Genomic DNA, 23,692 nt, shown 5'->3' on the forward strand with positions numbered 1-23,692 from the left:
CCAAGTCGTTGGCATTATAAGTAGTGCAATTACAACTATTGACCGCTGTTTTGAGAGAATTATCCCTGACATGACGATGAGTGGGAGCAGGCAGAGGCGTAGAGCACGGCTTATTGTACTTTAGATAAAAACTTAACAAAAGATCATGTAATGCACAAAAGGTTGTTAAAAAGCACTCAGTCTAAACATGTCATTACAGGACAACAATGCAGCTCTGAACTGCTGCTGCTGCTGCTGCAGGAAGAAAGCTTGTTTAGTTTGTGTAGTCGCAGGGACTGAGAGAGACAGATAAAGACAGACAGAGACAGAGAGGTGTGCTGCAGTGATTGGCCATTCTAGACAACTGAAGTAGAAGTGAGACTCTGAGGTGTTGTTGTTTGGAAGTCTGGGACCCAGAAAATCAATGGAGGTAAATCAAAACTTTTTTCACCACACTGCCTCAAAGTGCAGCAATTCTATTTCCCACCTCTTTAAAAAAAAAAAAAAAAAATACAAGCTACAAGGTGATATTACCCTTCCTGGAGAATGACTTCCAATCACTTCCTGCTGAAAGGCTCCAAAGGCAGAGGAGAATAAAAAGAAGACATCTGAGAGACCTGTGTGATGGTGGCTGGACTCTGCTGCAGGTCGCTGCACTCGTCAGAGTCCACTGAGCTGCCGGCCGCTGGATATTCATGTAGGAGACAAACAAATGCTGCTTTAGTTGCTGTTTGGATCTGATGTGTCGGAGCTTTAAACGGCTCAGAGATCAAGAGGACGCTGCACACACAAACAGCTCTGTGTCTCTGTGTGTGCATATTTATGATCAATACAGGCTGAAATAATTGCCTGTTTACCAGATATCACAGATATTTTTAGCACAGCTTCCGTTCAGTTATGTATCCAGACAACACTCAGTTACATCGGGCCCTGTCAGCAACTGGGATTAAACCAGTTGACATTTAATCACCAGGCTGCCTCCAGAACTCATCTGCCACTCAGTCTCTGTCTGTATGTACCCAGATATTTTTGTAAACCGATGTTTTTCCCCTCAGTTTAAAAGTAAAATCCGTCCAAACGACCTCGTTCCAGGTCCAGTTCAGACCAAAGTGTCACGACGAGATGAGTTGCTGCTGTAACTTCTGTATTTCCACGACTGACAGCTGAGACATATTCATAGAGCCGTGCAGCTGCTGCATCATCAACAACATCCTACAAATATTATTTTATTTATAATATTTATAAATAAAAATAAAAAGCCTCCTGTTAACAAATGAAGGGATTCTGTCCACAGGAATGTTGTCGGGGAGCTTTTATTTTGAAACAGAAACAGGAAGTGATGTCTGTCTGGTCTGTGACAGGTTGAAACTGTAGATGGCTGTTGATAAAATCAAGACAGGACAGAATAAAAAAAAAATTAAAAATTAAAAAAATTCTTTTCATGCTCAGATTCGATCATTGTGTTGTGAACATGATGATGATGATGATGATGTCACCCCCCCCCCTTCGTCTCTACAGGAAGCACAATAACTCCAAACTACCTGGACAACTCCACGTCCAACGTGGGGCCGTGGTGCTCCTGCGCAGCCAGCGGCAACCACAGGGAACAATGCAACGACTTCCTCACGTTCTTCCACGACAACGTCTGCCTGAGTGAGTACCAGCTGACCTCTGACAGTCACACGGAGACGAGTGTGAACAAGATAATCGATTTCAATCTTCAAAAGTCTTTTTGATGTGTGTCGTAACGCTGAGATGAGTCAGACGGAGACCAGGTCATTGTGTTTGTTTGAGGTTTTACACGTGCTGCTGTCAGAACTCCGTCTGTGCGTCTGTTTTCTGGTTCACATGAACAAGAACACATTGTCCTGTAGTTTGTGGGACCGACCTGTGGAGCAGTTTATATCACTTTAAAGCTTTTGAAGTCAGATTTGTATTTATTTATTGTTTTGTCAGACCTACTGTCCTTACATTAACTGTTCTAGACAATGAACACATTAAAGATGAGCTCGCAGGATTTTCCCTAAAACACGAATGTATAGACTTAATCACAAGTAATCCCTCTCAGTCATCACTTAGGATTAACTTATCTTATCATCACTTGTCACTTTCACTCTCTGTCAGTGTGTTTAACTGCAGCTTATTCTGCCTCTGTGCTGGTGATAGACGAGGCTGTGGTGGCATAATGTTTTCAGATTGTCTGTCCATCTGTATGTACATACATTTGTCTCATTGTTATGAACGTGATGTCTCAACAACACCTGGAGAGAATGTCTTCAAATTTGACACAAGCGTCCACTTGGACTTCACAATTAACTGATCAGATTTTGGTGGTCAAAGGTCAGTGTGACCTCACACAACTGAAGAATTCATTCTCTAATTCTGACCAAACTTGACTCAAATGTCTAACAGGATAAAATAATGAAGGTCGAAAGGTCAAAGGTCAGCTTGACTGTGACATCATCAAGTTTTAACGTCATATCTCAGGAACAGAAGGGGAGACATTTGGTCAGATACTGAATTGGTGACTCTAATCTTGAAACTGTGCTGATTGTATAGATCTTCTGTGTGTGAAGCATCCATGTTTTAGAGTCTTTACAGCAGCATCTGTGTTTGAAGAACTGTCACGGCTTCATGTGAGTCTGGACGGACATGGAGGGAAACTGCGACTTGACTGGTTTGTGGAGGAATACAACTGCAAGGCGGTGATGCTAGGTAGCAGACAGTTATGTGGGAAGATTGATCCCACTCTCATGTCTGTGGTTGCATATGGAGATAAACTTTGAGCATCAGAGGTGCTGGTAGGTTTATTCTTTCAGCTCCAGCTCTGTACTTAACACACAGTCATGTGAGTGATATCGGTCTGCTCATCTGACTCTAGGTAAGGAAGCAAATACATCAAATACAATATATTGTGTATTATTTTATTTTAAAGATCAAACAATATGTAGACTCATAACCTTAATATAAATCCCAGATTTTGTCCTGTTCATCATTTAGAAAGAATAAGAATAATGTCTTCCTGCCTGTCACTACACTGTCAGAGGGGCCGTACACATGCCACGTTTTTTGCACCCTCAAATTAATCGTTTTCAATGTAGACATGCAGCAGGCATCCACCGCACGTCATGTGACGAGGACCGACCAATCACAGTTGACAGACATCTTTCCTTCTTCAGTAAATATCAGTGTGTGATAAATATGGAGGAGAAGTTGATCATGTTAAAGCAGAGCTGTCAGAGCGTCACATCTGTCCCACAGACACACAGGAAGTAGATCAGCTCTGCACTCAGGATCTCAGTGCTTGTTGAGGTTGCTCAGCAACCTCAGACACAACCTGCCGCCGCGCTCTTGAGAGCTGGAACAGAAAAGACACAACAGTAGAGCCCAGCGCCTGACCTCACGTTTTCCAAGTAGCATGTGTACAGCCCTAAGTGATCAGCAGGCCCAAACAGAAACTGAGGATTTTTTTTAAATTGATTTCAGCGCTGATCCAAAATGAAAATCTGTGGTATGTTTTTTTGTTTGTTTTTTGCATATGATAAACAATATTCATTTATGATAAAAAATTTAATAATTTCACACAATACATTACAAGCTAAAATGATCTCAGGCAGGTTTAAAGAACTACTGAGTAGATTTCAGAAGAAACTTTGAATCAGAAATTTGATTTAATCCTGAAAACTTCAAGAAAACATTTAAACATTCTTGGTAAAGTTGAGGGCGGCACAGTGGTGTGGTGGTTAGCACTGTCGCCTCGCAGCTGGTTCGATCCCAGGTGTGGAAGGTGTGGGAGCCCCTCTGTGCAGAGTCTGCATGTTCTCCCTGTGTCAGCGTGGGTTTCCTCCAGGTGCTCCAGCTTCCTCCCACAGTCCAAAGACATGCAGGTTAATTGGTGACTCTAAAATGTCCGTAGGTGTGAATGTGAGTGTGAATGGTTGTCTGTCTCTGTGTGTCAGCCCTGTGATAGTCTGGCGACCTCTCACCCAGTGACAGCTGGGACACGCTCCAGCACCCTGCGACCCTCAAGTGGTTAGAGAATGGATGGATGGATGGATGGATGGATAAGTCGATCAACAAACTGAAGCTTCAATATGGAGCAGAGAGAACAAACATCTTTGAACAGCAGATCTGAGTTTTGACTTTTTTTCTCACGACACCACTTTGATTTTAATCCTGACTAAATACAACACACGACTGTCACACACAAGCACAAGGAGGTGGAGGAGACAGTGACAACATCCTGAATTTTACAAGCAGCATCTTTATTCCTAAAATCTGAGGAAAATCTGCGTGTGCAGACTCCATATGGGCCTGCAGATCAGACTGTTGTCACGCACTGTTCATACGTTTCCTACGAGAAGTAATGCACCAAAACTCCTACATACTGCACTGATGAGCCAGTAATTTGTGTATAACCCACGTCATTTGGAAGGCTGTGATCATGTGAACGAGGCTCTGACGGGAGCAAAGAATTAAGCAGGGAGCAGTCTCATAAGGCGGCAGGTTGGGTGATGGATGGTCACAAAACACAGGACTTTACCCCACGATTTTCTCCAGGAGATTATTGGAGCCAAATGTTGAGAGTCATTCACGGCACATTGTCACCATTTTTAATTCCTGCTCCTAACCACAGTAACTTCACGTTAAGTTTGTAACATCATTTGCTAATGCACAGGATATCATCTGAACCTTTGTATGAGGATACGTTGAATTGATGAGTCATCAGTAGACTTCCACTCTGCTGTATCTGTCAGTATCTGCAGGGAGTGGTGACACCAGTGACACATCAGCAAAGACTCGTCCTCTCCGTGTGTTTACTTCAGTCTGCATTAATTTATTTCTTTGCACAAATAAGACTGGGAGACAAACAAGCCTGTGAGTGATGGCAGCAGTCACAGAGCGCTGACATTAAGAGCTGCTGGCGCTCAGTAATGAGGTTCCACATATAATATCTGTGGGTTCAGACGATGCTGAATTTTCACTGCAGGAAAAAAAACTGTCCAATAATAGAAACATCTTTTTAAGTGGCAGAACAAACGATAAAATAAAGACACGGGTGATAAACGGCAGCTGATGTGACACAAGGATTATCCACCAATCCTCTGCAGCCTTTTGTTGTAGCTTGTATTCATCCAACAACAACAACAACAACAACAAGCAAACAGCTGCGATGATAGCGGATCATCCCCCTGAATGAGTGATAGCACCAGTGACAGAAGAATGACGCCAGTGACAAACTAATACAAGCTGTAGCTGCTGGTGTCACAGCAGACACCCGAGTTTATTCTGGGTTATTATTTTTTTTCCAACAACAGAAGAAGACAAGTTCTTACAAAGCTGTCGGCATGAATAACAACGCCAGTGACAGACCAATGACACCAGTGACAGAACAAAGCGAACTGCAGCTGCTGTCAGTGTTGTCACTGTTTGTTAAGTTCCTACGAGGCTAAGTCTCAATTCAATTATTACAAAGACAACAAAGAACCAACTTCTTATCAGACATGAAGCCTCTCACCCTGCCAAACACCGGACACCGACGCATTTCGTGCCACAGCTCCACAGCAGACGCAAGAAACAATCTGTACCAGTCTAACCAGTGGGCCAAAGTCTGCTGGACACCAGAGGCTGACAGTTCTTTTAGCTTGCAACAGCTCCTTAAGTCACTCTATCATTTGGTCCATCGACTGACGGTCGGTCAGTCCACAAGAATGTCCCCACTGTTTGATAGCCACAGTTTTTGCACTCAGAGTCTAAAATTAGGGACGTGGCAAAAGCCATCACATCACATGACCGCGTCACATGTCCACGTTTGGTCATGGACTTTCCACGTCCACATATGACGTCCAAGGTACCCTGGGTGTGTTGGCTGTTGACGTTCTGGGACGCCGTGTCAACTTCAGCCTGTTACATGCATTGTCTGTTTTCAAAATACACTTCTGTTTTCACAGGAAATGTACAGTTTGCATACATTCTCTTTCAAAATAAAAGCACTATGTCAGTACAACACCACCAACTGATGTTTTTTTTTTTTCTTCAACAACACACATGTGGTTACGTTTAGCCAACACACACACATGGTTGGGTTTAGGAAAAAAGAACAGGGTTTGGCTTTACAATCTTACAGGAAGTGAGCACAGACCTCCTGACTGAAAGTCTGTGGTTGTTGGACCCATCCGCCACCCCTCCCACCCGCCATACTTGGACTTCAGCTTCCTTAACTTCCATTGTTGTCCCATGATGCTGCTGGTTTCTGTTAAACAATAATGGCGACGGGACACGTATCATTCCAATGTGAAAGGACTACTTTTTTTGTCTGTGTCTGACACCAGAAATCACTGACCAAGCGCCAGTTTTTGACAACTTCAGATCTTAAGATTTGCACAAGATTTTGTGGAAAGACTGATCACTGGCTATAAGACAGCTGATTTCCTGGCAGTCAGCAAAAGGGGCAACAAGTGGATGCATTCCCCACATGTGGTTGCAGCCAGACTCAGACCAGCCATCGACAGCTAGTCTACTTTGTTGGCCGCACGGCTGCCACCAACAATGTTGGGAAAAAACAAAAACCTTAGGCAAAAAACCAGAGGACCTGTCAGCTGCAGCTCACCTGATGTTGGAACAGTCCATCTGATTTTTTGGGGTTACAAGATCCCAGAATTTACTTACCTGTGATTACCCATACTGACAGTCAGGGTGTAAATCACCAGGTTTATCACAATATATTATAGTGATGTTTTTTTAGAAAAAGATACTCGGGTACAAATAAAATATATCTTCTTCTTCTTCCTCTTCAAACAATAGCACAGACAGCTGAAGGAGGTCAAAACATAATTTTACCTCATGTAACAAATTTGGTCTCACTCCTTCTGGACTTTCGTTTACTTTCCTCACTTCTGTTTCTCTTCTCATGCGCTGAGCTGAACTGACAGTCAGAGTGATGTCATTCACCAATGGGCTCCATCGTCAACCTGCTGAATAAGAAAAAAAGGCCTCTCTGTTATTTAGTAGACGTTGATATGTAGTTTTGTTGTTGTGGCCTTATGTCATATTTCAAAATAATATTAGGAATAGAGTTAGTAAAAAATAGCAAAATAAAAACATTTTATTTTTCTTTTTGAATCTTAAGATCACTCTCTTAATATTATACAGCTGCACAGGTCGGCTCTTGTACCCAGGCTCAGTCTAGTGTTTCGTCCCAGAGCAACAATAACGCACCACAGTCAATAATGAGAACAATGGATCTTGATACTTTTTACAGTGTAATTTCCCAAAGTAAATTCTTTATGAGCATCATAATTTTAAAATAAATGATACCAGAACTACTTCACAACAAACAAAAACAAAGTGACTACAGCTTGTAATTATAAGGTGGGGACTCAGTAATTTAAAATATATATATTTGTCTGGACTTATTGCCCTCACCTCTTCTCTCCTGCCCTCGTATTCACATATATCTGTCCCAGTGCAGGTGTTCAGTCAGCATTTGATTGATATCCTGTACAACTGCTAAATAATTCAGATTTAATTTGCAGGCAGTAATCTGAAGCAGAACCAAATTAACTGCTGTTTGTATATAAATGCTAATATGTATCTGTCAGTCGACATAAGTTTGATAAGTAACGAGCAGGAGCTGTGAAGCAGGAGACTGACTGCTCTCTTCAGGAAATACAGATACACAACAGGCTGCTGCAGTACATCATTAAAATAAACTAAGTTACACAGTCTTTCCACAGCGAGCACAAATAAAGCTAAATGTATTTAATAAGCTTTAAAAAATGTTTTCAAACAGCTTTAACCCTTCAGAGTCCAGGTTAGTTTGGTTGATTTGTGCAGAGTTTCTTTGTGTTCTTGTCTTTGTTTTGCACTTTGATGCCACATGGTTGATTTCCTTTGTTTCAGCAGACACTCAGCTGTGAGGCTGATTTATTGTTTTGTCAGTTTAACAAAGTATAGAGCTGCCAGGAACCTGACATATGAATGAAGTGACAGAGGCGCCTGTAATTAAAGTTATACCAAGGTCTGTGTGAATACTTGACTCTGACTGGCTGCAGGGTGTCTGTTAAAAACTGATAATAGACACCTACTAAGCCGTTATGGTGAAACTGTCTGTTCACTGTTCTAAATAAATGTGCTGGCTACATAATGATATCAGTATCTGTAATCTGATTACAATTAATTTACAGCACTGAGAGTAACATTAGTCCCTCAGAGTCCATTCATTCCTGTGGGAATATGAAATAGTAGTGTAACTCCTCTCCTCCATAATATTGTGGTCCGGAATTTCCTCAAGAAAAAGTATTTATTAAGAATCTGTTTTTTTGTGTTTTTTTAATGCAAAAAGCAGTGGGCAACATGGCGGTGCAGTGGTTAGCATTGCTGCCTCGCCGTGGTGGGGGAGCCCTGCTGTGTGGAGTTTGCATGTTCCCTCCATGTCAGCGTGGGTTTCCTCCAGGTGCTCTGACATGTTCTCCCTGTGTCAGCGTGGGTTTCCTCCAGGTGCTCCCACATGTTCTCCCTGTGTCAGCGTGGGTTTCCTCCAGGTGCTCTGACATGTTCTCCCTGTGTCAGCGTGGGTTTCCTCTAGGTGCTCTGACATGTTCTCCCTGTGTCAGCGTGGGTTTCCTCCAGGTGCTCTGACATGTTCTCCCTGTGTCAGCGTGGGTTTCCTCCAGGTGCTCTGACATGTTCTCCCTGTGTCAGTGTGGGTTTCCTCTAGGTGCTCCGACATGTTCTCCCTGTGTCAGCGTGGGTTTCCTCCAGGTGCTCTGACATGTTCTCCCTGTGTCAGCGTGGGTTTCCTCCAGGTGCTCCGACATGTTCTTCCTGTGTCAGCGTGGGTTTCCTCCACGTGCTCTGACATGTTCTCCCTGTGTCAGCGTGGGTTTCCTCCAGGTGCTCTGACATGTTCTCCCTGTGTCAGCGTGGGTTTCCTCCAGGTGCTCTGACATGTTCTTCCTGTGTCAGCGTGGGTTTCCTCCAGGTGCTCTGACATGTTCTCCCTGTGTCAGTGTGGGTTTCCTCTAGGTGCTCCGACATGTTCTTCCTGTGTCAGCGTGGGTTTCCTCCAGGTGCTCTGACATGTTCTTCCTGTGTCAGCGTGGGTTTCCTCCAGGTGCTCTGACATGTTCTCCCTGTGTCAGTGTGGGTTTCCTCTAGGTGCTCCGACATGTTCTCCCTGTGTCAGTGTGGGTTTCCTCCACGTGCTCTGACATGTTCTCCCTGTGTCAGCGTGGGTTTCCTCCAGGTGCTCTGACATGTTCTCCCTGTGTCAGCATGGGTTTCCTCCAGGTGCTCCCACATGTTCTCCCTGTGTCAGTGTGGGTTTCCTCCAGGTGCTCTGACATGTTCTCCCCGTGTCAGCGTGGGTTTCCTCCAGGTGCTCTGACATGTTCTCCCTGTGTCAGTGTGGGTTTCCTCCAGGTGCTCTGACATGTTCTCCCTGTGTCAGTGTGGGTTTCCTCCAGGTGCTCTGACATGTTCTCCCCGTGTCAGCGTGGGTTTCCTCCAGGTGCTCTGACATGTTCTCCCTGTGTCAGTGTGGGTTTCCTCCACGTGCTCTGACATGTTCTCCCTGTGTCAGCGTGGGTTTCCTCCAGGTGCTCTGACATGTTCTCCCTGTGTCAGCGTGGGTTTCCTCCAGGCGCTCCGACATGTTCTCCCTGTGTCAGCGTGGGTTTCCTCCAGGTGCTCCCACATGTTCTCCCTGTGTCAGTGTGGGTTTCCTCCAGGTGCTCTGACATGTTCTCCCTGTGTCAGCGTGGGTTTCCTCCAGGTGCTCCCACATGTTCTCCCTGTGTCAGCGTGGGTTTCCTCCAGGTGCTCTGACATGTTCTTCCTGTGTCAGCGTGGGTTTCCTCCAGGTGCTCTGACATGTTCTTCCTGTGTCAGCGTGGGTTTCCTCCAGGTGCTCTGACATGTTCTTCCTGTGTCAGCGTGGGTTGGCTGTTAAAAAGTGAGAGTATGTTCACAGATTTACAGACCGACTTCAGAGGGGTTTAAACAAAGTGGTGGTGGACAACAGGTGGACATTCTGTGTTACGGAACAGAGGACAGGACATCTGGTCAGTTTAAAACAGCATATCTTTTATAAACTCCAGAATCTGAAAACACAAAATTTCGGACAAGTAGAAAAAGTAAAAAAAAGCTCCAGCTCTCACTCAGCAGATCGGTGGTTAATCCAGTGATAAGTGTAATAATCCAGTAAGAGGCAGCGAGTCGTCATCAAAGCATCAAAGATGGAGACAAAAGCATAAAAACAATCATCTGGAGGAGAAGCACCAATAAAAGACAAGAAGTACATGAGAAGAAGAAAACGGAGATTCATGAAGAACAGACTAAAATTTCAGTATTTCTCATTAAAAGCATTATCTGCCTCTGCAGTGACAGAACTCTCTGTTCACTAAATCACTTGTATTAATTGTGCTGCACAAAGGGATCACCACTTCAACTGCTCTAATGGGCTTTAATGACTCAGTCAGTGGTTTAAAATCGCAGCTGCAGATTCCCCAAAGAACAGCAACAGTCCCTCACAAAATGTTCCTGGGTTTTCAGAAACATTTTCTTCCAGACACACCTGGATTTTTTTTTTCTCTCTAATAGATTTAAAGCCCACCAGCATCTGCTCTCAGCGGGCAGGTTGTGCTTTTAGCAATGCAGATGTAGATGTGAGCCTGGTTCAGGTGAAGGAGATCACAGAAGAGCACAGGAGAGTTTTTATGGCTCTGAACTGGCCAAAGGAATCATGTTTACGGGATGTTCGTCTGTGTCATTGTTGTGGACACAATCGTCACTTTGACTCAACGAGCTTGTTAGAGTTAGGTGGTCAAAGTCACCTCGACCTTGACTGTGTCATTTCTGTGAACACAATATCTCAAAAACGCCTTTAGGGAGTTTTTTTTTTCAAAGTTTGGCACAAATGGTCGCCTGGACTTCACAATAAACTGATTAGATCATTAGATTTGGTGGTCAGAGGTCACTGTGACCTTACAGCCATCTTATTCTCATGAATGTAATATCTCAAGAACACCTTCAGAGATTTTTTTTTCAAATTTGGTGCAAACATTCATTTGGATTCAAGAATGAACTGATTAGATGTTGGTGGTCATAGGTCAAAGGTCTCTACCCTGTGACTACTGTGAAAAAACCCTTTAATTTCCCTCAATAAACAACATAAAGAAAGGTCTGCACCCTGTAGTTCCCTTAAGTGCCATTTATCAGCACATCCACATGTGACGTTTGAAGCTAATGTTCCTCCTCAGACTTGTTTCAGACAGTCTGAGACGTCACCTGTGGATGTGCTGATAAATGGCACTTAGAGAAGCTACAGTGTGCGGACCTCTCTTCATGTTGTTTCTCTTATCTGTTGTATCTGTTATTGGTCCAGCGCCTGAAAAAACTTCTAGATGTGCGTGACTCCCTTGCTTTTTGTGTCCTTTCCTTCAGACTCCACAGCTGTTCCTCCTTGGCTCCCCATAGTCTGGTTTTTGAAGGTCCAGTGTAGGATTTAGGGGGATGAATTGGAAAAATGGAATATAATATCATCAGTATGTTTTCTTTAGTGTATCATCAGCTGGAAATCAGGATGGTTGTGTTCTCGTTACCTCAGAATAAGTCGTTTATATCTACACAGGGAGCAGGTCCTCGTCTACAGAGATCACCATGTTGCACCGTCATGTTTCTACAGTAGCCCAGAACGGACAAACCAAACACTGACTGTAGATGAGACCATCACTGTTTTCACATTGGCCACCATATTTAGCAGCCCCTCCATGACAAGAGCATCCAAAACACATTCATTTTGTTTAACATGAAACTTTATTCAGTGTTTGTTTGTGTGAATGGAATTAGAGGCCTGTCCCAAATATAGGCCTGCTGAATTTAGTGATTTAAGTAAATAATAGCCCGGCCTACCAATTTGAGTTTTGTGGTATTACAAGAATTACAACAGTTTATAGTTTGTAATATTAAATTTTTCTTTCTCTTCAGTGATATCTGAGCTGTTTGTCAGAGGCCTACATTTAAAAAGAAAATGATAGCATCTTTTAAATTGTTGATCTTTGTTATCATTGCCCCGAGGAAAATTACCGTTAAAAACGACTTTGTGGGTACTTGATTGATACCTCAAAATCACACTGTAAATCATTGGCTCTACTGTAAAGTATTACTGTAAATTTTACCAATCAGATCAGAGACCTGAACCCTGCAGACAAAAAACCTGCACAAACGAGTGTTGAAAGTATTTCTGGAGCAATTATCAGGTGCTGTATCCGCTCTGCCACCTGACACACATCACTCAATGAGATAATGACATTTCCCAAAATGCCTCTGTTCTCTCAGGAAGCAGCGGCGAATAACAAATAAAATGCATATTATCCTGCAGTGAGTTAAACCTCCCAGCGTCGTCACATATATTTTTCAAGCGGTTGATGGATGTCTTGTTTTTCAGCGAAACTCCTCATGTGCATCCTGCAGCCAGGACTCAGACTTGCCAAGGCGGCTCCTCGCTGCTGTTTACTGTAAGCTCCTTAGAGACCCAGAAAAACAAACCTCAGACTGACTGGCCTCATTTCCCTGCGTCTGAGCAAAGAAGCGCTCCTCTCTTCCTGCCTGAGCGGGCGGCTGAAGCCAAACAGCGCGTACGTGATAATAAGGATGAACAAGTTTCTAATGGGAAAGGCGATTCATGGACCAGCGGTGCACGCCGCGCTCTCATCTCAATTGGAGTTCAGTCTCGTTTGCCAGGCGCAGGCAAGCCACTGTTCTATTTTGGGTAGAAAATGTGCATAATGATTTGGCACGGGGAGTTTGGATCCGAGCCAATAATTGGGAAAATGAATCCGCCCTGGGAGAGATCCTGAATGTTTTTCTTTCCCCCGTGTTCCTCGTGTAATCACAGCGTACAGAGAATGAAGAGCTGTTCGTTCTGACTGAAGCCAAAAGACTCGGCTCCTTCGCTGATGGTCCCGTTTCACAATCGGACAACACTGCCGTCAATTAAATAAATCCTCCTGGTCTCTTTCGGTGCTCGCCTCTTTCTGCGTCTGAATTCAGCTTTATTTTGCGTGCAGGCCCCCTGTGCTGCTGCGCTGGGGGCCTGCTTGCTGAGACAGGACTTCAGATGGCCTTTGATGACTTTGTAATTGAACGTAATTTGGTTTCCTGCCTCTGAACTAATGAGGTGGACAGAGAGAATAGTGGCAGGGAAGAATACAGTCGTTTGCAGGCAGGGGAGGGGGGTGGAAAAACTGCTGAAAAAAAAAAAAAAGATTCCTCTCTGGAGTGAGCGCGCTCAGGTTTTAAAAAACAGCTGTCACCCTACCTTACCTCCTCATCACAGCCATAATAACCGCATCACTATGCAGAACGGCAGCTCTGGACTTCTTCGTTCTCTGAAAGCTGAGTGTGTCAGGGAAAAAATGAGAGGACAGATGGAGGTGAAGCTCATTTATTTCTGCAATTATTCTAATTTTTTCCTGGTAGTTAAATTGGTGGTGTAACAGGAAAGAGTGAGGGTAACCAGCAGCGTGTCGAGGAGGTTGGGGATGGGAAAAGAGGGTGCGCACAGGAAGTGCTCTGCAGTGTGGCTTTGGGGAATCTATGAAGTCAGTAAAAGAAAAGAAAAACCCCTCAGGGAGAAACTTAAAAGTCAAAGAGATGCGAGATGGAGGTGCTTAAACAGCCGTGTCCAAACATTTACAAAGGAACTGTCACAACAGCTTACCACTGAAGATATCAATGGGCACTTCATCTCTGCGTGACGGCGGGCGGCCAGGCGAGGTAGCGGGCAGCTGGAGTTGCACCCCTCGCTTCTCTCATCCGTCAGCCTGTCGGGGGACGGCTGCACGCTGCAGAGCTAACTGCACACTTTTAGCGGGGCGGCACACTTTCCCACCTGTCCCACCAACACTAATGGCCCTCGGCACCATTAGCACGCCGGTCCGCAACCTTTCCTGCAAGGTGCTGATGTACACACAGCGAGCCGGGCTCAATCTGTCTCCCTCACTATCGACTCTCCGCCGTTGTGTTGCAACTTGCAGATTCCCTAATTAGCTGCAGAGCTGGCAGCAGGCGCCCACAGGTCACCCATCCACCACCTCCATCTGCATCTGGTACTTGATGCTCAGCGCTGCACCAGTGGAGGGAGTCGAGTCAAGGCTCCGCATTGATTGCTGCAGAATTTTGTTTGCGAAAGAGATGGATGGATCAATTTGTTATGATCCTGTGAGAAATCAATGTTTGTGTGTCACACCCCGATACTCCACCGAAGGCTTGGAAATCCCATCACTAATAACCAGCGAGTCGCTCCTGACATCGGAGGCTTTTTTGCCGGGAACAGATGGAATAATGGTGCGATTTTCATTTCTAAGCACCCACATCCATCTTACAGTATAAGCTGTGGATATTAATTGATGAATCTCTCATTCATGTTTTCATTTGAGCATATTTTAATTGAAGTGACTTTCATGCAAACGTAATTGCTGCAGAGTAGCCCATTAGCCAAATGAAAATGAGTGCTTATAGAATATTAATCCATCATCTGATCATAATTCATTCTGGTTGTGGTAAATCCAAGAACTCAGTGTAATGGGCGTCCTTTGGGGTGTATGGAGCCATATAAATCCAGCAGACTGTAAATTATACATAGCACAGAATGTACACACTTTAATATTCCTTCCAGTCACAGCCTACTTACTGTAAGTGGCCCATTTAGATATTCACCACCATCATTATATCACAGACGGCTGAGAGATGAGACTCCGAGGCTGACTGACGCTTTCAATCCACTTTTACAGAACTGAGTCAAAGTCCAATGCCACCTCTCTTCTTTGGAAATTGGAATTAAAATTGTAGAAAATTAAACTGGAACCGAGGCTCTTTGCTTGTGTCTCACTCTCTGAATCATCTTCGTTATAGACTTGTTTCCGGCGCTGACAGTGAAGGTGTAATTATCTGTTTCAGTCAGGTGAGGATTCAAATCCGAAACATCCAACGCATCTGTTTGTTTAATAGAATTACATCCATCTGTTCCTCTTACACCTGTGAAGGAGGAGAAACATCTCTAAAGAGTCACATTTCTCCCGTCATTAGAAATATGCGACTGTTTCAACAACACACTCAGTTTGTGTCAGGGCACACACACCAACATCCCACAGCAGCGACGTGCACTGTGCTGTCGCCACCGCCGAGGCATTTTGTTTTCAGGTTGTCCGCCCAATTCTTGTGAACGCAACATATCAAGAACGACAAGAATTTGGTACAAACTGTGTTTAGACTTTAGTGGTCAAAGGTCACTGTGACAAGACATCTCAAGAACCCCTTGAGGGAATTCCTTCAAATTTGGCACAAACGTTCATTTGGACTCAGCGATGAACTGATTAGACGTTGGTGGTCAAAAGTCACTGTGACCTTGTGTCCTCATTCTTGCAAATACGATATCTCAGGAAGGCTTTGAGGGAATTTCCTCTAATTCTGCACAAACATCCAGTTTGACTCAACAGTGAAGATTTTGGTGGGTGAAGGTCAAATGTCAGGGTCACTGTTTGTAAAACAAAACTTATCAAGTTCTATTCATGTCACTGATTTGGAAACAATTCAGAATGGCAGAAAATCCATTGGGCAGACGCTGATGGTCCAAGAGGGATTTTTATAGAGCAAACTGAGCTGGACGTGTGTGTCACATTTCAAATCATTTGGGCTAACAGTATTAGGGGCGTGGCCTTTCCAATATTGGCCTTAACTACAGTGCCACCTTCTGGGGCGTCAGATGGCACGTTGAAATGTGTTTTAATGATAACAAGACATTTATTTATCATGTAAATACATAGAACCTGTGTTGCCAGTGATTTTAGTCAGTAAGTAAATTGTTACTTGATCCAATATGAGGGTCAACCATAGACCTTTTTGCATGCCCCCCCCCTTGGGCCTTGGACCAGGGTCATCTGTACCCTTCAACCCCCCCCGCTGATACGAGGCCTGCATACAGTATAAACATTAGTGATGGAGGACAGATGTTGGATCCCACCTGCTGTACTGTAGCCTTCACACTGTAACACCTACGTGACGTCATCACCCGTCAGACGCTGACATGATGGTAGAGTAAGAAATTAAACTGATTCAGGTACAGAGTGTTTTGACGTGACAGCAGACAGACAGGTTGTGATTTCACAAAACACTGCAGAAAGCAGCAGCAGCAGCAGCAGCAGGTGACATAACTTTAATTTTTGGGGCTTTTGCTGAACATAATCGTCGCTGCTGCCTGGGTGGGAAGTCAGAATCTTTTCAACATCAGCTTTGTTCAGTGATCGGATGTTGTGACTCAGCTGCAGACACTTTGTTTGTTCAGTCACATTTCCTGACAGTCAGACTGAATGTTTACCACCTACAGTCGGTGATGTCAGCGGACAAAGGGTTAACTTTATCCTCAAGCACCACCGCTGCTGCAAACAGTTTATCTCCGCTGGCTGTAAGACTGGAGGGCAACATGTGTGTGTTTCTGTCTGTCCACAGCTAAGCTCACAAACTACTGGACCCATCAGCCTAATAGTTTTTGTGCACATTTATAACTCTGTGCTGGAGGACTTTTATGGGTGCTATAAATCACAATCTTAAAAAAATATTTTATTTTATTTTTTTTATTTTATTTATGTTGACTGCTGACTTCTCAAGGTTCATTTTCATTAGAAATGTATTGTGGTTTACACAGTAAAATCACAGCGGTTCACACCATACAGTCAAAATTTCTTAATTTCCAGTCTCCCTTCACGCACAACAATAATAAAAATAAAAGTTATTTTTTAAAAAGAAATAAACAAATAAATAAGCAGAAACTAAGTTAAAGCCTGATGGTGACAGAGGACGTCTCAATACTTTCAGTTCATTTCCTGTGGAGAAGCAGGAGAAGTAGTCACATGGTGGGAGTGTTTCAGTGAGTTTGGAGGCGGGGTTACGGTGTGTTCGCTGGTCTGTATTTGCATAAATTAGACTAGATTCAACTTTATGCTAATGAATCTGTCCAAAGTGATGCACCATGCTCACAAAGTTTGGACCAAACTATGAACTTATCAAGAGTGTAACTTCCATTTCAACATTGGGGGGGACGGGGACACATTAAGTGAGGGTCTGTGCCTAAGCATCCAGCATATAATGCTGATAGATAATGTCCGGCTGCCCAGCAGCTAGCAGGTTAGACATAGTGGTTAGCTATTATGCTAGCATGCTGGCTGGAAACAGACGATTATTTTGTTCCGTTTTGAGCACATTATACTCACTCTGTCTCCGAATCTCGTGGCTGTAAGTTGCTCATAACGTAGGCTCTGGCCGAACAATTTCTGCTCACCTCCTGGAGTAGTTATCCGAAGTATAGCCAGGTACGAGATGCCATACTTGACCTCGGGGCAGCGGCACAGCAGCCCCCTGACCTCATTCAAGGCAGTCCGCTTCGCCCTCACCGAGGGTGTGTAGTCGGGGTAAATGTGGATCCGCCTGTTGTTGTGGAAGATGGCTCCCGCTGCTGCAGCTTTCCACAAGACGTCCACCTTCTCCTGGAAGTAGTGAAACTTAACCAAAATGGGTCTAGGTGGGTTCCCATCTTTCCGCTTGGGCTGAAGACTCCTGTGAGCCTGGTCCAACTTCAGAGAGTAGTTGAGGGCTAGCGCATCTTGTAGCATCTTAGCAACAGCAAGCTCTGGTGGCGTTTCACCAAAGCCTTGATCCACGCTGATGATTCTGCAGTTGTCTGTCCGCTGCCTAGATTCCAAGTCTTCTGTCTTAGCCACCAGCTAGTTTACTTGGGAGGCGAGTGATTTCACTGTGTTTTCCAGTTCAACGACCATGTCCGAGTAGGCATTAGACCCGTCCTCCAGGCTAGCGATGTGCGTAGCATGCGCAGCGTTAACTTTTTCAACTTCTTTCATTGCCTTGGTGTGTTCGGCACGGGTGTTTGCGATCTGCTGGTGGAGCTCTCTCGAAAGATCTTCACCTTTCTTGTTTGACAAATCTATCTTTGCTAACACCCTTTGCTCCGACATTAGCATGCTTATGAATGTTAACCACATACAACGCGACCAGCAACTCTGCAATGGAGCAACTGAGAGAGGCAACGTGTTGGGTACTGGACTATACCATTATGGTATGAGGGGTTGTCATTGGTGTTATTTTTCGGGGGGGCAATTTCATCTCTTTTAAATATTGCCCCACCTATGAAACTAAGTGATGCTATTGATCTAAAATGAAACAAGACTCTGCAGCAGCACTTCCTGTTTCTCACCTCAGATGTTTTCAGAAATAGATTTTGGTTGTTTAAATGGGGACAAAATAATTTAATCGTGCAGCTATCCTAGACTTTGTAAAGTTGTTATGATTAAACTGAGCAAATCCAGATATTAAAACAAGTTGCAGCGCTCAAATAAAAATCTCCACTGATTAACAGCTGTGTCTTCTGCAATGTGAGTCTGGTGACAGAAAAAATCTTTTTGGGTCCAGTGACATCATCATCTCGCCAGACCTGGAATTAGTAATTTCACGGTTTGGCCACTTTGTCAGAGTAGTCGTGATGCGACCGCCCGAGCTGATCCCGGCCACTCTGTCAACTCCTCTTAGTTTGGGAGGGGGCGGGGCTTTAATCAACACTGTGTCCCTTCATTTCACCGCTGTCACGCACACACACTGGACACACAGCTGTCCTGCACTCTCTGATCCCCGCCCACTTCCCCCCGACACACGTGGTCGAGATCTGCTCTCCACTGAGTGCACTTCTCTAGTTTTATAATGCTTTTAATAATTCACGGTGTCAGCCCTCTTTTTTTCTCCACAGAGGGCGATGACAGCATCAGCAGCGACCAATCAGAGCTCTCCGTTGTTCAGTCCACACACAGCTTCCCTCCCACTCTCCCATAACTTTACAGTCCAGGTCAGAGCAGGTGTGTCCGTAATGAAAAAGTTTGTTTAGTCAAACTCTCCCCTCCGCAGCACTCACACAGTTTCACACATTTTCAGATGAATTATTAACATTTTAAAATGATATTATTCATTTCCACTCGTGTGTGTGTGTGTGTGTGTGTGTGTGTGTGTGTCGGGGCGCCGCTGCCCGTGACCCTCTGTGGCGCTCATATTTTACTAAAGAGTGAATCCTGAGAGGGTCTGAGGGTGGACGTCCTTGGTTTCCACTGAGTGAATGAAAGCTCTGAATATATGACAATCCTACAGAATGATTTTGACCTCACTTTAAAATCAATCATCCTGCATGAAATCAAACATTGTGTGTGTAACTTTTATCTGGATTATAATTCACACAGTCCAGGAGCTTAAACAAAGTACGAAGGACCTTCAGTGGATCCGTCGTTACGTTCAGTGTCCTGTTAGCTGACGATACTGATTAATGAGGCTGGATGAAGGACGGTGGATTGTTACTGTGGGATGCAGATTCACTGACAGTAACTAGTGGGATTTTATTTGTTGAGCCACCTGAAGCACATGTCGGAGCACCTGGAGGAAACCCACACTGACACTTTAACATGCAGCTCAGTTTTATACAACATATGTAGCAGGCGGTCTCTGCTTCATCTCTCTTTCAGTTGCGTCTCTTCAGCCTGAAAATCATTGACGGCCGCTGGGCTACAAAGTTTCATTTGTTTCTAACGGGATGCAAATTGTCACGTTAAATGCACACACATGGTTGCTTCAGTCTTTTTTGGAGCATTTTGCACTTAACTTCTGTGCTAGCTAGCTAACTGGGGGAGGCAGCTAACGGCTAACAGCTAACTTGGTAGCTGTTTTTTAATGTAATAGAGGAAAGGTTACGATCAGCATTCACACCCGGGTCAAATGACTCTGCAGTAGTCACAGGTCCGATCGGCATCAGCGGAAACACAACACCTGAGTGAACGCACAATTTTAGCCCTTTTACAGGCGAGATGCAACAACGCACCACCACAAAATACTCTGTCTCTGTCCAAGCAGCTCAAACATCGATCCACATCAGTCTGCACCGAGTTTAAAAGAGAGACCGAATCACTAAGACGTATATTAAAGGAGGTAACCACTGTAAAGTTTCCACAGGCCTCCATGCTGCTGTCTGCTGTTGACTAACCAGTTTTGAGGCCTGTCTGTGACGTCAGATGTCATACATCAAAAAAAAAAAGAACACACACAGAAAGATATATATTCGTCTGCTGCAGAGCCGTGAACACAGCTGTGATCTACTGACAGTAGCAGAGGAGTCCATCACCTATTTTTATCAGGTTTTCCTGTTTTTAAAAACTTCATACACAGGCTGATTTTGGTGGAAAAGCGGTGTTGGTCACGTCTGGAGAATCTCACCTGGATCGTAATGCTGATAGGCTGATAGTGAGTATAATTCACAGCCTGCAGTCCTCTCCTGCAACACACTGACATATCAACATATAACTCCCTCTGTCCATTATTGGGTGTGAGGCAGAATTTCGATGCAGCCTCGGTGTTGAAAACCAGCAGGAATGTCAGGAGAGAGTCAAAGTGTCTCAGGGTTGAGCTCCGTCTCTTCCTGTTACCCTGCAGCTGTTCAGGTAAACCGGTCAGTGAGCACGCTGACGGGAATGGATCCAACACCAGTTCACTCCCTGCTGGTGTTCAGTGTGTTACAGAACGACCACAGACCCACTGCTGACATTAAAACGTGTTGTTAATTGAACCTGCATTGTTGTGACCTGCAGCAGCGTTTGAGCCTCTGAGGCTCCTGTAATTAAAGCAAAGCTTCAGTCTGCCTGCGACTGAGACACTCTGCTGTTCATTTGCATTTTAAATACAGGAAACACAACACTCTGTCACATTCTGTCATGGAGGACAGGTTTGTTCAAGACTGCAGACTCATAGTTTTCTCGTGTTGACCCTCCCACAGACTAAGATCTTATCAGTCCTGTAAGTTTAGTGCAGCGACACTGTGTCACGTGGATCATATAAACTTGGGTACGACATGTTTGATGTCTGCAGACTGTACGATGCATTAGCTTGTGAACTTTGTTGCCATAGATGTCTAACAGGATAAAATGATGAAGGTCAAAAGGTCAAAGGTCAGCTTGACTGTGACATCATCATGTTTTAACGTCATATCTCAGGAACAGAAGGGGAGACATTTGGTCAGATACTGAATTGGTGACTCTAATCTTGAAACTGTGCTGATTGTATAGATCTTCTGTGTGTGAAGCATCCATGTTTTCACTGACATGGATGGAGACTGTCACAGAAACCTCCAGTTGACTTTAAAATCCTGTTAAAAGCAGTTTGACATCGATTCATTTGATTCAGTCGCCTGATGAGTCACCCTGAGAGGTTGAGCTGTACTCACATGCCATGACCACACTGTAATTACAGTCCCCCGGTGCATAATTATAAAGTGACCAATCACGTTACAAAGAGCTGTGCAGCATGCAAAGAAAGCAGAGGGAAACTGGAGGTGGTGGCTGATGGGAAAATGACCTGGAGAACTTCACATCCCTTTAAACACGACGTCTCTGCTGCTCTTGTGTTCCAGAAAACGCCATCCTGGCCTTCGGGAACGGATCGGACGTGAAAACGGGCGCCGGCCAGCCCGGGATGCCCAGCCCAGCGACGGACAACCAGAGCCCGCACTTGGCAACCACCGCCCCAGGCGTCTCCATGGAAACAGAGCAGAACATTCTGAGAGCACAGATACCTACTCAGGTGAGACGAGATGAAGACTGAACATGTGATGTTCAACCTTTCATAATCAGAGCGGCAGTAATAGAGACGGCCTCGATCAGAACTGGGTCGCAGTGCTGCAGATTACTGGGGGCGTTTGTTTTATTCTGCGGGGAGCAGCAGACGGGTGGGATTTACAGTGTCTGTATGGTTCAGATGGGTCTGATACAAAGTCAGTCACAGGCACTACAACATGAAGAGAAACGACACATTGTCATGTGTTAAAAGTTCATTTTACAACAACTTGTTTAAAGGGATAGTGCACCCAAAAATGAACATTCAGCCATTATCTACTCACCCATATGCCGAGGGAGGCTCAGGTGAAGTTTTAGAGTCCTCACATCACTTGCAGAGATCCAAGGGGAGAGGAGGTAGCAACACAACTCCACCTAATGGAGGCTGACGGCGCCCCAGATTCAGACGTCCAAAAACACATAATTGAAACCACAAAATATCTCCATACTGCTCGTCCGTAGTGATCCAAGTGTCCTGAAGCCCCGACATAAAAAGTTGTGTGGAAAAACCTCATTTGAACTCTGTTTTTAGCCTCATTGTAGCCTGTAGCTCTGACTGCCTCTCTGGGCACCGCGCTCACGTGTGCGCGAGACCAGCGAAAGCACGTGAACACACATGAAGGCGGTGCCCATGTCTCACGGTCTCGTGCAAGCGCGCACATGTGAGCGGCATATGGGTGAGTAGATAATGGCTGAATTTTCATTTTTGGGTGCACTTTTAAGTGTAGAAATTCTAGATGTCAGCTAAAATAGGCTCCAGCCCCCCGCAACTCTTTACAGGATGAGCTGTCAGGGACTGTTCGTTATTTGTGAGGGCAGGGGGTGGCTCAAAAAGGGGGAGGCATGTCAAATAATTTCTTAAGCACTGGGGAGGGGCTTGTGATTTTTTATTTTGGCTTAGGGGAGGGGCATACACATTTAAATGGTTATATTGTGCATTTAATTTACTGCAATGAAAACATGCTTTCCAAATTTTCCAAATTATGGCACTGAATTTTGGTGAGTTCTTACTTCTTTTTTTTTTTTTTTAAAGCCATCCAAATTTTTGCTATTTCCCCAAATTTGGTGCTAAATTTTGCAGGTTTTTCCTAATATTGGCAATTTGCCATCCAAACTTTGGAACGAAACTTTGGCGTTTTTTAAAAGAAAACGTGGTTTGAAAGGCATGTATTCTTTAAAAATCCCCAAAATGACATCATTTATCAGCCAGAAACTGTAAAAACAGAAATTATCATTGGATTTTCAAATTTCTGACGGTCCTTGGACACATCATGTGTGACGAACACCACAGTCGATCACTGAGAAGTTTCAAAAATTAGTGCCACAGTGCTCAGTTTCCTTTAACTAGTTATTGTGGGGGAAATTTACAAATTATATTTTGCCTTTGCTGCTAAAATGACAGGCATGTAAATTACAATTATGTGACTGTGAACTTGTCAGTCAGAAGCAGGAATAATGATCCATGAGTTTCCTAAATGTCAGTTTCCTCCTCATTAGAGTTTGACAGAGGCCTAAATGGATTTTTGAAACTAAAACAACAATAATTGATCATCGTTTGTTCACAAAGAGTCAGTAATAATATGACAAGAAAAAAAATTAAAATTCAGTAAAAACACTGTCTGAGTCAAACTCAGGTAAAAGAGGGTCAAACACACTCGTACAGCTGATTGTGTTTGTGTGTGAGCAGACTGACAGTCACAGGCTGGTACCTGTCGGGCTCTGCTGCTCATCACACACTGAGTGTTCATCATGTGGACGATTGTGGATGGAGGAAGCTTTGAAGCTTTTAGATTGGGTGTAACTTTATTGATCCCAGCGGGGTCATTAGATCTGTGCTGCAGTGAGAGGATCCAGAGCGCAGCAACAACCTAATGATGAGAATGAAGGAGTGACGGTGATTAAAACAATCAGACAAACTGGATTCTAACAAAGGTGTTTTATAGAAACATTTCCTGAAGCCTGAAGGGAAATGTACCCCCCTTTTGTTTCTAAGCAACCATACA

At 44.3% G+C, this 23,692-nt stretch overlaps 1 protein-coding gene across 1 annotated transcript in view; it reads left to right on the forward strand.

Moving 5' to 3' along the window:
* The window catches only part of gfra4a (GDNF family receptor alpha 4a), a 273,372-nt gene that overhangs the window by 207,144 nt on the left and 42,536 nt on the right, over positions 1-23,692 (forward strand). The window contains exons 6-7 of the mRNA XM_033642931.2: positions 1,498-1,632; positions 21,488-21,657. Coding sequence (XP_033498822.1) covers positions 1,498-1,632; positions 21,488-21,657 — 305 coding nt within the window. The remainder of the gene's footprint in view (positions 1-1,497; positions 1,633-21,487; positions 21,658-23,692) is intronic.

This window comes from Epinephelus lanceolatus, chromosome 15, assembly GCF_041903045.1.
Source record: "Epinephelus lanceolatus isolate andai-2023 chromosome 15, ASM4190304v1, whole genome shotgun sequence".
Taxonomy (NCBI): Eukaryota; Metazoa; Chordata; class Actinopteri; order Perciformes; family Serranidae; genus Epinephelus; species Epinephelus lanceolatus.